This window comes from Rhea pennata, chromosome 2 (assembly GCF_028389875.1).
Source record: "Rhea pennata isolate bPtePen1 chromosome 2, bPtePen1.pri, whole genome shotgun sequence".
Taxonomy (NCBI): domain Eukaryota; kingdom Metazoa; phylum Chordata; class Aves; order Rheiformes; family Rheidae; genus Rhea; species Rhea pennata.
The window spans coordinates 79387190-79404601 of record NC_084664.1 but is presented as its reverse complement, the minus strand read 5'-3'; the positions used below and the strand labels follow the sequence as shown (position 1 = coordinate 79404601).

Sequence of the window (17412 nt, the reverse complement as noted above, 5' to 3'; positions counted from 1 at the left end):
CAGGCACTCTGTGTATTGCCAGGTTTTCCCCTAGCAGTGTTGCAGGCTTAGGTGTTGCACGCCGTGCACCTCGCACCACAGGTGTCTGTCTGTCACCGAGTTAACACAGAGCAGGAGCACTGGGCACTCCTCCGTGGCCTTAACATTTGTCTCATTAGCTCAGAGATCTTTCCAGCTTTTTAGAGGAGCACCAGTGTTACTATAAAAGGGAGTTCAGTATGGCCTTGCATTTTTCCTTTGAGACGGAGTCACGCTGAAGACGGACCAGGGGAAGCAGCACTTTTCACAAAGACACGTGCTGATGAAGGGCAGCGGCTAGCTGCGTGTCCACGCTATGCCATATGCCATTAGTGGGCACTGCTTAAGAAATACAAGTCAGCTGTGAAAGTTCATCCTTTGATTTTCTTTCAGAAAAAAAAGGGAATGCTCCTGTTTCAGGAGATCAAAAGATAGAGTGGAGGGAAAGCTTTTAATCTGCACACTCGCATATGTGTGTGGGTTTTATGTGGAGTTTACAGATTTCAGATTTATTTGTTGCAAACCACAGACAAACAACCTAAAATCCTAAATCCAGTTTTTCTTCTGGAAAAAATTGCCACAGAGTTTTAACTAGAAGGAATATGCAGGAACTTCAGCTGAACAAGTTGACAGGCATCAGCTGAGTCATGATAAACAAATTTAAAAAATGCCAGGTAATATGCACTAGATTTAAATCTCAGCAAAAGTTTAGATTTAATGTGCTTAACAGCAAACATCTGGTCAATTTACTGGCCCATGTGTTTGGGCCTGAGAGTTGTAGATGTGTGTGTCAATAAATGTCAAAATGTCATATTTTTTACAGTTAAGCTCGTTCATACTTGAAGAATATGATAGCTCTAAAATGCTTAGTACTTATAATATTACATGCTGTATTGTATTACATTAGATATTAAGTCACTTATTACATTCTATAATGACATATTGCTATTTTTTTTCCAAATAGAATGTAATGCATTGTTTTGTAATGCATTGATTTGTGTCTGAACCTGTTCTTGTGACAGGGGAAAAACATGTATTGATTTCTGAGGGCTTCTGTTGATGAGCATCTGTAGCTCAAGAAGTTGCTATAGGCAACTGTTGCTTTTCTTCGGTAGAAGTTATCAACCCCCTCGGAGGAGCAGCAAGCAAGCACGATGTTGTCTTTTTTCTGCTGCATCCCTCTGACAGGATTGCACAGTTTCAGCGCCAGTGCTGTGGAGAGGGGAGGGGGAAAGTCTCTGTCCTGTCTGATGACAGTTTGCTGCAAGCTGTCCCATCAGGTGACTAACCTCCAGTCATCACCTGCTCCATTATCTTCTGTAACTAATCGCCAGTCAAGAAAAAAAAAAACTAATCAAGAACAAACAAGCAAATGTAGCAAGGAAAATCCCCTACGTTAAAGAATCAAGGCACAGAGGACAGGGCTCACTCAGTAGTTGCTGCTTCAAGAGTTCTGTAAGAGTTGCAGCCAGTCACTACAGAGAAGCAGCAGACATGCTTCATTCAGGCTGAGAAGCCCTGTCTATTTAAAGACAGGCTAATTTTTGTACCATCCTATGGATTTGGTTATGCCAAACTAGGAACTGCAGAGCACCAAATGGATACCATCTGCCAGTTGTGCTCTCCTGTTGATCAGCAAAGGCTCCACCAGTTCCTGAAATTTCAGCACTGATAGATAAAATTGGAGCCCAGGGGTGTGAAGACCAACTCAACACATCACTGCAAGCGTATTGCATTATTGGCACCTTCCCACTCTGATGCTATGCATCTGCCTACCTTTTTTACTCCACAGTTGTTTAATTTCCAATTGAACTCAAAATCTTGTTTTTTCTAAGCCATCAGCACTGATTTTTCCCATGAGGGACACCAAAGAGTGTCTAGTTTGCAGCAGGCTCATTTGCTCTCAAATTTTCAGTCTTTAGTTTAATAAATACACCATTTCACATCATTCTCTGCAATTACCTGTTACCTCATTTTCCACATTATAAAGTATCCTGAAGAAAGCTCTTGCATATGTAAGTCACTGGCTTATTTGATATTCCCAGCTACACTGTGCTGCTGAACAATAAAACATAAGGATTTGTTGATAAAGGACAGAAGCAGAAGAATCCCTTCATCTCTGCAGCAAGGCTGATTGCTGTCTTACTAGTCATGCTTAGCTTCTGTTAATAGTAATGTGAATTGTGTTTGTATATTGAAAAACTCCAAGGAAAACTGGCCCTGTTCTGCTCGTAAAACCTTAGGAAGGCAGAGTGGAGTGTCTGCAGTGTAACGTAACTGCAGTACTCATCTCTCGCTATTTATCAGTGGGTAAATGTCTGGGATCCCACTCAGATTGACATTTAGCCAGTGAGGCTGCATGTGTGGAGTTAAGATCCCTACACAAGCATTCTGCTCTTCACTTTTTGTTTACATCTTTAGAGACCAAACAACTGAAGGGTCTCGTTCCAAGCCTGAAAGACAGTAAGCTGCATTCAGGACCTGACAGGAGATTATTTTTATCTGCCTCAGGCATTTTCACTGTAGCCAGAAAGTGTGCAAGGGAACATTTTAAAATCAGATGTGCCACAAGTAGTTATGTGAGATTCCTTTCACAAAAAATGTAGTTCCAATTTTCCTGTTTCCTAAAGGAAATAAACTCAGTTACCCCTACCCTGTCTTTATGAAATAAGTATCAGAATCTGTCAGATACCAATAAAATACAGGAATACTGTAGTTTAAACTCTCACGTTAATGCATTTCAGCAGAGTAAGAAGGTTTCTGCATATATAATTGATCAGGTTTGGTAAAGATTAACACAGAGTAGCGCAAAAAAGTGATTTGCGAATTCTGACTGATGCATCAGACTCTCAGTACTTTTACTCTACTGCTCCATTATCTGTCTCACACTGAAAGACCTTGAGCTAAGCATCTGTTCCCTCTTCTCCATGATTTGAAGTCACTTAAGTGCCAGGAAGGGGACACCAGAAAATCATGGAATACTCTTTTGATTTCCTGGTGTCTGATGCCAGAGTTTTCCTCTGTGTATTGAGAGAGGGTGGCTACGTGAGAAAGTCACCAAGCTATCACAGCTCTGCTAGTTTGGAGAGTGACATCCAGCCTGCTGCTAATGGTTCTTCAGTTCACAAGCTGAAGACAGCATTTTCAGAACAAAGTGATGATTTTTGAGGTCTTTGATTTAGGCATTCCTCTCAGTGCTTTATACTTAATCTCTACAAAAAGGGAATGCAATATGATGCCCAATTATAAAGTCAATAATCTTTTCTATCTTGAAGGCTTGACTTCTGTAGGTTTTCTACCTTATAAGAAGAAACAGGTTTGCCAGAGCTAAGGTAGGAGTCATTGTGATGGTATTTTTATGGAAACAGTGAAGTCTGTGAGATGGTCATTGTCCGTATGTTTCACCCAAACTTTAATGTACACAACTAAGCTGTTTTGTAGAAACCAAGTATTTGAACTCTGGAAGAAGAAGGTAACATGCCCTCTGATGGCATTGCTTTTCATTTGTAGAGCCATTTGTGTTTAGGTAAACATGACCTGGGACATGAGCCAGAGTTGCAGCCCATTAGTTACCAGCCACTGTGCTAGAATTTTACAAATGGGAGATTGCTAAGAGCCAGATTTCCTAAAATGGATTGTGTTACTATGTTACTAGGGCAAGTCTTTGTTGTTCTGTAAAGCTGACCAGTGGGAATGTGGTTTTTCAGTGTTTTTTTTTTTTTTTTTTAATCTGATTGTGGAACTTCAGAGTTAGGAGAATAGTTGAGACACACACACACACACACACACACATATATATATAATACCAAATCATAGTTTAATATTGTTTATCCTCATTCCCCTTCCACAAAATATAAAGCAATTTTAATTTATAATATGTTGTCCAGTTCATCCAGATTCAGTAGTTCATCCTCACCTGCACCAACACATGCTTATAATTCTCCTGAACAGAAGATTTTCTCTGGCTATCTCCTTTTCTGCTTGTGAGGATGATTACTTCTCCATGGATAGTGCTGAAGAACTTCAGAGTCTGTATACCCACTGCAGTGTAGCCCTCTATTCCTGGTATTTGTTCTCCCCTGCCTCTGTTTTATTTCTTGCTTTCAGGGCTACCTTCTTAGAACAAAAGCTTAGGCAAAGTTACCAAATGAGCTTAAGAAACAGTACAAACTGGACATTTACTTCAGAATTGAGGTAGAGACAAGTTTAGAGATAAATGAAGTGTGAATAGGAATGATGTTTTGTTGCCACCATATACACATGTGATATTCAGTGGGATAAAAAACAGCCGAAAGTCTAAGCCATTGCTGAAGTCACTGGACTTGTGTTCAAGGTTCATGCATTTTCGCCTATCTTTTATTGATTGTCTTCATTTTAAATCTGTACGTTACTTTATTATCAAAGGCTACAGCTGGGCTTCATTAGAGTCACAGAATAATAAAACTGAGAGGCAATAAAATCCATAGGAAGAAGGATCATTGAAGAAAACAGTCCTTTTCAGAGCACACAACCCCAGCTCCTGACTATGCCAATACCTGAAACTCCCAGGGTGACCAAGTTCATGGTTGTGATCTCTAATGAGTACACAAAGAAAGGAAATAAAAAAGGGAGGAGATTTCCTCCCACTCCCCAACCCCAGCATTATTTCATCAATGGCTTTGTTATTGCCTCATTATATCAAGGAGATGTTACAAGACCTATTTAGGACCATTATATTAAAAAGAAAACAGAATTAACTTTTAGGCCTAAGTTGGCATCCTTTTTACTTTGCTATCATATATTATATGAATACCAAGGCAGGACATAGTGGTTCACTGCAATGATTTTTGCCTGTCCTACAATTCCCAGATTGTTTTTTTTTTCTTTAGATCTTCAGGTTGCTTGCACAGAAATAAAAATTTGGAAGTGACATATTGGCAGCTAGTTGCTCAAGAAGGTTTTTAACCTCTTGAAGTTCAGGTTAGTTACTGCTTCATTAAATATTATTCCAAACCTGCCTGCTTGGTGAGATGTGGGATCACCAGTGACTGACCTTCTAAAATCCTCATACCAGTGAGCTGAGGTCCACATTTCAGTCCTGGTACTACACAGACCCTTTGTCCTGGAACAAAGCAGTTCTGTTTGGTTTGGTGAGGTGGAGACTGATGTCTCCTTCATGACTGCTCTGGTTTCACACAAAAAGTCTGTTGTGTACAAGTGACTGGAGCAAGCAGAAAAGGAAGGGTCAGGAATTGTTGCTGCAGCATGCTCAGATACCATAATTGTGATTGGAAGCAGCTAAATGAAGTCCAGAATAGTTCAATGAGAATAATCCAAGGGCTGCAGAAAACACAGGGCAGGAGCACTACGAACAAAAGAAAATGGCTAAGCTGTGGAAGTTTTCAGAGAACTTAGGAATCTGCCAGCTTTGCATGATTCAAGCTTTGTTAAAGTGAGTCTATACCAAGTAAAATACTGCCTTCCATATTTGTTACGGTATTTGTTCCATAAAAACAAAAAGAAGCAGGATTCAACAGGGTGATATAATGGCTATCTTATATTAGCAACCCAACCCATACTGAAAAACACCACCTGAGTATTTGCAGCAGCAACTAGTGGGGAAGTGAATGTGGTAGCAAGCTAGTGCTATCAAAGAGCCAGTGTACTGTGCAGCTGCTGGATCTGGCTTTATTTCTGCAGAATGATCTTCCAACTCCATCACTTTGAACTATAAGGAGAGTCAGGGTTGGGGGGATTTAGATCTGTAGAAACCAATTATTTCAGAATAAAATGTGAAGTTGCAAAGTTTTCCTGGAGGCAAGCTCTGGTTTCTTTTGCTCCCCCTGCTGCTTGACAAATTTCATGACAGCTGTTTTCAGCTTGACCACACCACCTTTCACGGAAAACAAAGTTCACAAAAATGTTCACCAATTCGTGTGCAACTGAGAGATAATTGCTATAAGACAATGTTATTGTGATTCAAGTCATTACCATTGAGATAAACAGCTTTCAGATATGGTTTTTACTGGATCCAAGGGTTTTTTTTTGTTTGTTTTGTTTTGGTTTTTTTCCCCTTCATAGGATCACAGGATAATTCAGATTGGAAGAACCTCAGGAGCTCTTTTGGTCCACCCCCCCCAGCTCAAAGCAGGGTCAGACCAGATTGCTCAGGGCTTTATCCAGGCTAGCTTTGAATACTTCATGTCTCCCATACAAGAGAAGGACCAGTCTCCTGTCCACTTAGAAGTTATAGGGCTCATAAACACAGCATCATGATATATTCCAAGAGAATGCCACACTGTGGGCAAATTTAAAGACCTCCTTTGGAGCTGAGCCAACATTTTCTTGTATATCAAAAATTCCTTAATACTGCTGATAGTTGGGTAGCTGAGTAAAAAAACACCCTCTAACATGGTTTACTGAGGAAGAGAGCATGCGACTGGTGGTTCCTTTTGGTGTGGGCCCAGGTTTGGTATGCGGTGAGCTTCCAGGCAAGCCGGGAATGTTGGCCTCTGCTGCCATTCAGTACCATACTCAGCAATCTCTGCACAGCCTTCAGATAACCTTATGACAGGTTTTGGCAGGGTGCTTAAAATTTGTCTTAGTCTTTAAAAGCAACACGATTTTTGCTGGAGTATTTCTTCTTAAGCTCCCATGTGACTTCCTATCAACAGGGGGTAATGTCTTTATTATGAACCCTAGGTATTTTGATATTCTCGTCCACAGAAAGAATGTAAAATCCTTTATTATTTGTGTAAATTGAAACAAGTGATTAGATCTCTTCTCTACATAAAAGAACCCTGTTGAGCACTTTCCTAATTGCTATTCAACTGCTTGAGAGACTGCCTAATGGCATGAATGCTTCAGCAAGTGTTAGGGAATTACATTCTGTTGCACAGAAATATTCAAAATTGAACCATCTTTCCATTATAGTCTGAAAATGTTTTTTGGCTAAGTAATAACTGTTTCTATAGTTTCACTACTATTAGTTAACAATTGAAACAATTAATTTCATTCTTCATCACAAAAATACAGGAGAGAAATGCTTTTTTGCTTTATTATTAAGATGCTAGAGTAAATTTTTGAGAGATGAGCCCCAATACTACACAGTCATTTAAAGAACTAAATTTTCAAGTGCAGTGAAGCTATAGATACATAAGAATAGCACTAACGATTTGAACAAAATCAGTGTTTTCCGCACACCTTGCAAAATAGGATACTGCAGTAGGACATTGTTGCAAGTTAGAAAAAGGTGTGCATCTGACTTGCAAACAGACCCAGCGGATCATCTTTTAAGAGTGTGATACAAGCTCTGAAAGAGATGGTGTTATGGAAGTTCTGCTTAGGGGAGAGCAAGAGGCCAGCGTTTGGCAAATCAGGAGATTAGACATCGTAAAATTCAGGATACCTTTTGATTTATTTATTGCACACTTTGAAAGACTTGGAATCATATGATTTATATTCTTCCTATTAATAAAAGTGACAAACTTGCTGATACTTTCTCAAAAGTCTGAGGTGTGATTCAAAGTTGAGATGCGTAATACGGCATAAAATGAATTTCTTCTGTCCTCTTTGGATGCCACATAGCATAAATGGGTACAGGTAGGCTGTGAACAACGCGTTGGTTAAATTGAAGATGCAATCCTCAGTACATTTGTACAACAATTTAGGGTAGATACATAGACACATAGGGGTACATAGAACTTCCAGTGTAGAACACCTTTCTTGGACAGCCATACCTTGATATCACAGCATACTTTTGCAAGTATATCACATTCATCAAACAACAGAAAACAAGTGGTAAGAAATATCTGCTGAGAGCTGTTTTGCAGTAGACAAATATGAACTGCATTTCATCGTAGAAGGGCCTTTAGGCAGTTACCTGTTCCATCCCCTTGTTGCATGGTAAAATCTATTAAAGCCATGGCTATATCCAGGCTGATACATTGAATCCACTTTTAAAGACACTCTTTTTGGATTGCATAGCCCCTTTTTCAGAAACATGGAGTCATATCACATTTTTGTCATCAAGCAGTGTTTTCTCAAACAGGGAGTTGCACTGACATTGTCTAGAAATGCTGTACTGTTATTTGTGCCTTACATTTATCAGTGGATGTCCCAAAAGATGTCCTAGCTTCTACAGGTGTTTAAAACAAATAATTAATCTAGCATCGTGCAAACTACTGTACATGTGGCAATAGCCTTTGTTGGTATAATACATTATAATGCATTATGTAGTGGGTCTCTGAGGCTTAGGCTCCCTGTCAGCAACCAGAATGAATGGAAATAGCTTCCAGGAGACGCAGGGCCAGTAAGAAGGCTGCATACTAGTAGTTTTTGAAAACTAAAAAATTTTTAAACAAGATCTGAAACAAAACCTTATAAACATTCTCATGTCACTGTAATAAAGTAAAATGCATGCAGTGTATTTAAGAGAAGGGATCTTTGACTGAGCATTAACGCTAGGATACTTTCCCCACTGTAACAAAGATTTGGTGCATTCTCTCAGGCTTATTGACAGAAAAATAGTTGGATATTTTGTCTTTCACAGATGCTGAATATCCTGGTTAAGAATAGCAAGGTTGCACATGAAGGAATGCAATGACAGCAAAACTACATCTGGAGATTGTCTAAGCTATAAGTGGAGGGGTTTGGGGTTTTTTTGGAGGGGTTGGGGTTTTGGAGTTTTGGTGAAAACCAAAATGGGTGAAGGTGGTATTTGTTGTTGTTGTTTTAAACAAAATGCACAATTGGATTACGAAAGAAAGATCACTGATGTGAGACATTTTGCTTGTACAACCTAATGCTTCGTAAGATAAATTCACTGCTATTGAACACACTGCTGCAAATATAACTTTGCAGTGAGGAGTTCCTGAAGCAGTCACGGTTAGCAGCTCAGCAGATACAATGCGGAAGGGCATTGCTTACTCTGTGTTTACCCTGCTCTTTGAACCCTTTCCTTAGGCATCCCCCATTGACAGTTGCCAAGGAGATGGTGCTAAGCTAAGGGGAGGTTTGATCTGGTCAAGTACAACTGTGTTCATGTTCTTATGCAACTGTAAGTTATTGATGCATTAAATAAAGCCTTTCAAATTAATTCATTAAAATTTAATTCAAAATGATCCACTACTGTGGATCAAAGACACCTTGCCCAATATATAAACCTTTCAGATTAGTACAAGTGATTAAAACACTTTCAGAAATGTTTATCATTGTTTGTACAGAAATAACATCATTCAGACCTCTGTTCTGCTCTCCTTTTTGTATCTTCATCTTTTCCTGTATTCTTAAAGGGCTCATCACTTGTAATTTAAGTCCCATTTAAATGATCAAAGGCTTTAACAAAACAAGCCTTTCATACTGGCTTGTACTCATAGCATAAGATAACAGAAAGTCAAGTCAATTCTGTTGCTGGAATTCCCTGAGCACAATCCTTACTTTCAAAGCATGGAGGATTGCGAGCCTCAGCAAGACTTGCACATACAGCATTCATTGCCATATATAAGCCTTGCACTCAGCTGCACTCACAGCCTGCAGCTGCATAGCAAGGAAGTATGCATGAAAGTTGCTAGTCTGTGCCAAAGTTTTTACTGTTTCATCTTCACATTTTGATTAGATTAAATGAAGATGTAACTGTTACCCTAACCAAGCCCACCTTTTTCTATTTTTAACCTGCAGGCATACAGAGAAAGACGTAAGGGGGGGGGAAAGAAAAAGACTAATTGAAAAAAGATAAGAAACATACTTTATGTAAATCTTTTCCTTAAAAATCTTTCCTGATATGAACCCCATAAAATTGCTTCTTCTAGCAGATCTCGTCTTTAACATAGTATGTGCCATGCTATGTTTCACTGGGCTACTTATGTCATTGTCTTGTTACCATCTTCTCCAGTCCTTTCTGGTCTCTTTCTGGTCAGTATCCATCTACCAGTGTATTCAGAAACATCATACAGACCACTCAGCATCATAAAAAGCTAAGGCTTCATCCTATTTTCAATATATCTTATCTGGAATAGATGAGTAACCAAGACTCCTTTCGTCCTATGCATGTTTTTCTCTAGTGTTACTGTTTTCCTGAAGTGGTACCTATTTGCTGCACTACATCCTGAATTTGTTTTCTGAAATAGTACTGAAAATCCCTGAGTAGGGAGTTCTTTTAGTCTTTCAGTTTTTTGGTTTTTGGGTTTTTTTTTTTTTTTTTTTTTTCTTCTCTGGACCCTTGCAGAACAAAACACAGGATAGAAAGCATTGACTTTTTCCTGGAGCTGCGTCCCCTGTGGGCAATAAGAGTGTCATCTGTTCATGGGGTGACAGAGAGGAACCTGTTAGCAAAGCAAGATTAGTTATCAATACTGGAACCAAAAGACTGAAGCCTACTGAGATGGCAAGAGCAGGGCCTTCTGCTGTCATAGCATAACTCCTCAGACTGCTTACTCTTAAGCTTAGCAGTCACTGCTGTCTGTACCCACTAGCTGCTGTGTAAGAAGTGCTCTTAAAGCCATTTATCAGCGTTGATTCTCCATTGATGTGTGTGCAGCTGTGGTTTGAAAAGCTGAAGAGGAATGACTGCACACCACCTGGGTATTAGTCGCTACCCTGGGGTTTGCAAACTTGACTGTCCTTTGCTGACAACTGAGTAGAAATCCACCCTGTTCCTCTTAATGCCAGAAAGAAAATTTAACCTCAGAAAATAATAGGATTTAGATCAATGCGTTTGGTTATCTACTTGCCTCCCAACTAACCATATTAGAATATTGTTTCAAACAGCTGAAGAACTATATTTGCCTCTTACTAGCAGTGGCCAAACTCAGCTGTTGAGCACAAATGTATGGCCTCTTGCAGTAAAACTAACTGTACTGCTCGGTAAGACACATACAATGTTGTTCAGTGCAGGCAAAATAAAAGTCTTTATTTTTGCCAAAACAGCAAATTATAATTGAAGACTGGACATGCTTGCACATTATTTTGTATATTGAATTTTGAAGATACATTTGCCAAAGTTTTCCCTGAATGATTGCTTTACAAGTAGTTTGCAATAAGGGTACAAATTGCTACAGTCTGCCTAATGATGTCTGAAACTATGAAAGAATTTGCACTATCACTGTACAGCTATTTTTTAATAACTGGATTATCAACCATGTAAGCCTCCCTCCTCTTGATTGTCCCCTCTGCTTCAATTGTGTCCTGTACAAGTAGCTTGGCAGGGGGCTAGAAATGCTAGCTAAAGCAGAAAAAAACTCTGTGCACAGCTCCTTTGCCTTCCACTCTTATCTTCCTCCACTGACAATTCTCTGAATCGGCAATGGAGGTACATTGCAAGAGGGCTTCAAATTAGTCTACCAAAATGTTTAATGGTGAAAAAACAATAAAATTTAATATTAATCTTTTTGCGGGAACATGAAATGGTTTGTTTACTGCATAGGCTATCCAAATGCAAGGCCTTCCCCAGGCCACTCAGTCACAGACCTTGAACAACTCCTAGATTCTGGATACTTGCAAGCCAAATAGAAAAGACAATTTCTGGTACATAAGCAAACAACAGGAGTGATATCCCAGCTGTCTTGGAGCTGTTATGGCTTTGAAAACTAACTTTAAAAGCCATCTGAACACGTACAGATGTGAGAATGGGATAATAAGAGAAAAGTTAGAAACTATGACATTTGATTGTAGGTTAAAAAATAAGAGAGTGATTATAGAGTCTTACATAGCCATCAGAGCTTACAGCCAATTTGCAGAATTTACCTGGTACAGGGTTTTGTGTCTTGACAGCGGAAGGACTGAGCACTGAAGATGCCAAGTTTCAAGTTCTTCATTCAGTCAGCTCTCCTCTTTAACATCTCTTTCCCTGTGAGAATATCAGGATAAATTTTTAAATGACAGAAACAAATTAAATTAAAGAGGAGGGAGTTATACTTGAAGGTAACACTGACACTCCTATTTAGAGAAAAAAGTCCCATAAGGATTATCAGTAAAGTTCTTCAGTGCATGACTTGAACTAGCACCAGCTGCCAAGTGTCCCCTCAATCTGCATTGGAGCACGGACTCAGTATTGACCAAAAAGATAAACATGTACCACCTCAATACCATTGTTGCAGATTTTTCACTGAAGTTTTCCTTTCATGTATGGACTCAACAGCATACTCTTTAAAAGAACAAGATTTCACAAGACTCGTTGCCTGAGGGCTATGTTTGCAGGACTGTGGCTGTTCAACACCTTTGCCTCGATACCAGGCGTATTACATGCTATTAATGGTACTAGCATCAGCAATGTGATTAAATTCTTAATCTTAGATTTTGATCAAATCTCTGGGTCTTGGCAGTAGTTTAAACCTTTAGTTATTAAAACATTTGATGATGCATTTAAGAATAAAGGTGTCTTTACTGTAAAAAAAACCAAGTTCTTAGTGTTTTTGCGACAATTTGACCTTTCAGAAACACCATTTGCAAGCACTGTGAAATTCTTTATATATGTGAACCTTTACATATGTGAGTCAGGTAGATGAGGAAACCTGAAGAGTACAAATTGCTTCTCAAGTTAACATGTTTCTCATGCCTCCTTTGTGTATTTTTTATGCAACCTGAGTACAATATGCTGCAGATAGATATACTAGGGTCTTATTGCATCTAAATATTTGAAAACTTCTTTAATCTTCTGCAAAAACATTGATTTGAGTACCTTTCTCAAAGCAAAAGGCATTCTGAGTGTGTTTATGAACTTTGCTGTGATATTTTCTTTTCCAATATTTTTGATTGATTTCAGAGAAGTGAGAATCTGTTTTCCAGTCTTTATTCAGAGCAATAAAGTTGGACCTGACTTTTGGGCAGTTGAGCATCCTCAAGTTAACTTAAAGACAACAGGAACTGATGGTGTCTGGGGTGGCTCTCTAAACAGCCTTTTAAAACCTTCCCTCTGATTTCTTATTGGTTATAGTTATTACACGACAAAGTAATGTTTGGTTATACTTATGTATGTGTGTTATTTATTCTACAACTGCTTTGTAGCCTGTTGAGTCAAGACTATTGCTTAATGTGCAAGTTTTGTTACTTTCTTTCACTGGTGTATGTGCAAAGAGGCAGAAACACAGGTAGTACTTGAAGAATGTGATTAAAGGTGATCATACAATACCTGCCTTGGTAATGATGAAAACCTTAACCTTTGTGTGCTACAGTTCCTTGAATACTGAAGAAATGCAAAATTATTACTATTAATATGTATCCATCTTCTTCCTTCATTTAATATCAAAAAAATCAAACAAACATTTTAGACCAGGAGAGTCTATCTTTTATTGTGGCTTCCCTTGTGAAATATAAACATTTCATAATATTGTTGTTCTGGCTCTTTTTCACAGCTCTGTTTTGTGATGTTTTGGACACCAAATGTCTCAGAGAAGATTTTAGTTGACATAATTGGAGTAGACTTTGCTTTTGCAGAGCTATGTGTTGTTCCGTTGCGCATCTTCTCCTTCTTCCCAGTTCCAGGTAAAAACAAGAAAATAAAAACTCCACAATTTCAAAACCCAGATCAACCTTCAGGAGTGGTCTTTTAGGGCCTGACTTGTCTCTACATATGGCCAAATGCATACCTAGCATGAGCAATACCATTTTCAAAAAAAAACACTATTGTCATTGAAGCCGGTGCATTTACATCATTTCTCAAGATACAAATGTTGCAGTAAGAGCTGTCATTAAACAGAGACAAATTTATCATACCTACATTTCTCACTAGCAAAAGTAAGCCCTAAATTATATCTACTGCAGTTGACCAAGAATACACGTATAAATGACACTAACGGTACGTGTGAGAATGTGTTGTTCTTCTGCCAACATTGCAATTAACTGGTATAACATCTAGGACCAATTGCACAGTAGTATCAATTCCATTAGCCTCCTCTGCGGCTATCAGTCTGAATGGCACTTGCAGAGATCATCACAGTGTAAACAATACAGAATAAAAACTAATGCCCCTCTTCAAGAAACAGGCAAGTTTTACAGCAGTAATCAAAGCGTTTCCCCTCAAAAATTTTAAAGCTTTCATAAAAAATGCTACATGATGTAGTGTTTTCTGAAACTTTTTGCTAATATTACAAGACTGCTTCATAATGAAAGTAAACTCCAAATACAAGAACAGGTACATCTAGGTATCATTTTTTTGTAACTAGCTGTTTTACCATTTACTGTTCAGGAGCTTAGTGGAAGGTTTTCCTTGGTATTATTCCTGTCCAGGGCAGGGGATATTTTTTAATGAAGAAAACAGAATAGACCTTCTAATAAACTGATCATAAGACAACAGCTCTTTTCTGTGGTAGGATTGATGTCTATAAATGTTCCTTGCAAAAATCAGAGTCCTAAAGCGACATGGACACAAGATCTACTTCATTTCTAGGAGGGTTTCCCAGTGGGCAAAGTTACCAGGAACAAGTTCCACAATGGTCATTTCTGAACAGGGCTCTCTATATGAAAAAGCTTCATACGAGATAACTGAAATTTTTCACTGCTCTTCCCTCCTTTCCCCCAACCCCCCTGTTTATGAACAGTGACAGTCAGAGCACACTTGACTGGCTGGCTGATGACTCTGAAGAAGACGTTTGTGCTGGCACCCAGCTCAGTACTGCGGATCATTGTCCTCATCGCTAGTCTCATTATTCTGCCTTACTTGGGGTAAGTCATTCTCCTTGCCATAGAACTGATGTTTCCTTGTTTCCGCTCACTGAGTTGTATAAATCTGAACAAACTAACTGTTATATAAAGCCTGAATAATGGCAACATGTAGCAAAGAATAATTTGTAAATTTACAAGTGCGACTTTGCTCTAGGCAGACGTGATAGTGATGTCTCTTTTGAAAAAAAATACACAAATGTCAGAGAGGCAAAAACCTATCCTGGGGGAAGTTATTTGCATTCTGTTAAATGCACTGTTATGAAAGCTAATGGAAGAAGAGATCATTAATGAGGTTAAAGAAAACAATCTATCCTAGAGCATCTTATACAGGTCTTTTTAATTTCACATTAAATTCTGTATTCAGCTTTTCTCAGTGCAGAATTTGATTTAGTATGTGTCACCATTACTGAATAATGAAGCATATAAGAAACAAAAAAGCCCTGTAAAATATCATTTTTTCCATTTACCAGTACATCATGCCTTTGAAGCAGATATTTCTAAAGGCTAATTAATATATCAATGGAAATATAATTATGAATTACAGATTTGCACCCAACCATGACTACCTTTTTTTATGCTACCCACAGAGTTCATGGAGCCACTCTTGGAGTAGGATCCCTTCTGGCTGGTTTTGTAGGAGAATCCACCATGGTTGCTATAGCAGCCTGTTATGTTTATCGGAAACAGGTAAAAGTAGGCTATGGGGAATCTGATGAAAGCAGTTTATGAATATATTGGATATATATCCAATATACTTGAGAATTCTTTGGGATGAAATAAAACCAAAAGATGCACTCCAACCACTAGTGGGCATTTGGCTGGAGTTGCTCTGACGTAAACCTCCTGCTCCTCAAAGCATGTACACCATGGATATCATGTTCTCAGCACCAACTGTTTTGCACTGTAGAGTTGCTGCTATAGCGCAGCATCACTTGCTTACGTAGACATAGCAACTACTCATTCAAGCTAATTTTGTATGTTTGTGTGTGTGTATATATATATATATATATATATATATATAAATATATATGTCTTTATATATGTCAATTCTCTGTAAAACCAGCTCTGCTGAAAATGGACAAATACACAGTTGCTTTATTTTTATTGTCATCTAAAAAATTGGTTTAAAACAAGATCTGCTCCTCTAGCAGTGCAGACTAAGAACTTACAGATATTTAAACTGGGGAGGATTTCTTATAGGTGTACTCCTACCTAGCTCCCAGACTACAATCCTGCATTTGCAAAGCAGTATTGGTATGTGGATTTCAAAGAATATTTCACTAAATCAAGTCAAACGTACTCTAAATGTTGGCTTGCAACGGGGTATATCTCAATAGTCTTTTTACCTGCAAGTTTTATCATTCCAGGTATGTGTTCAGAGCACTATGCAAGGTACTTGATGCAATTCCAAAAAGAAATAGCATGGAGTGTAGGTCAGTCCATCTAGGTCATTCCGACAAAACTCTATGGATGGAAGCAGAAAATAAAATCTGTGTATTATTTCTTTTTTAATTAGACGCCTTATCAAAGACAAAACAAAGATACCTACTGCTTCCATTTTTTTAGCAAAAAAAGCCAGAAAATTGAATACCTAAAAGCTTTGTGTTGAAACAAATTAAAATCAACTTTGAAATGTATTAACAGTGCAGGCAGATCAGCATGACAGTAGATCAAGTATGCAAAATGCATAAGAAAATGGAAGACCTTGTTCTCTGTCACACTTGTTCTAGCAAGTTTTTCATGAGCAGGAAAGAATAAAACCTGTAGACTTAAAAATGGTTATTCTTGGTCTGTGGTTTTACAACATATTTCTGTTTAGACTAACCTCTTCATTATTTGCATGTTAAAATTGTAGCTCATAGAGTGCTTTGGGGATCTAGTGCTTAATTTTTCACAGTGATGACTGCAGGCAGCAGTAGTAGTAACTGTGCTAACCTAATTTATTCCCTCACCAGAATTAGGATGTAACTGACACTAGCTCCTCAGCAGCCAAGGTGACAGTGGCAGGGCCAACTAGTAGCTCTACATATCAACTTGTTTTCATCTAAAGCAGCATTAAGTGGGCACCATATCAGAGCTGCAGATCATCAAATGTTGTGTAGACACTGCTTAAATTTTGAAGCTGTGATATGCTCAACTCAGCTGAATCAATAATACCCGTGGGCTGGATTTTTTTTTTTTTTTTTTTTTGGTTAGTTTTACGAGTGTTTTCTGTAAGACTAGTCAGCCTGCTGAGAAATGGATAATAAGGAACAGATGCTTCAACTTGTTTTGTAGTGGGGCTGAATGCTTCTTAGCTTTACTAATCCAGGACATCCTGAATGAATCATAGGCCTCTTGAATGCCCTCTCGCTCCTGCTAGCCAAAAATAGACTCTATTATTCCTTGGCCTGGGTGGGATGTGGGCCCACAGTGGGTCAGTGATACTAGGAAAAGCCAGTAGGCCCACATTTACAAAATTCCTTAAAAGTTTGACGTTTGAGAGATTAGGGTGCCGTGTCTTGCTCTCTCCCTCTCTCCCTGCAGCAACTTAGCTTCTCTGATACTTTGCTTTTTTCTTTTTCTTAAATAGTCTGTGATGTTAAAGGTTCCAGAGGCTTTCTTCTCTCCAGCCATGCTGAAGCCTGTCTTGGATGTTGCTTAGTACAAAAAAAAAAAAAATTCTATTATTGCATTTAGGTTAGAAAGGAGAAAGCTGAGCTCTAGGAAGGTTATGGAAACCTTCTAACAGACAAGCCACGAATATGACACAAGTAT

General features: G+C 38.6%; 1 protein-coding gene across 2 annotated transcripts in view; it reads left to right on the top strand.

Annotated features, from left to right (window-relative positions):
• ANKH (ANKH inorganic pyrophosphate transport regulator) overlaps positions 1-17412 on the top strand; it is a 105532-nt gene that overhangs the window by 84360 nt on the left and 3760 nt on the right. For both annotated transcript variants that reach the window (XM_062569821.1, XM_062569819.1), the window contains 3 exons: positions 13347-13476; positions 14532-14655; positions 15243-15342. In XM_062569821.1, the coding sequence (XP_062425805.1) occupies positions 13347-13476; positions 14532-14655; positions 15243-15342 (354 nt within the window). The remainder of the gene's footprint in view (positions 1-13346; positions 13477-14531; positions 14656-15242; positions 15343-17412) is intronic.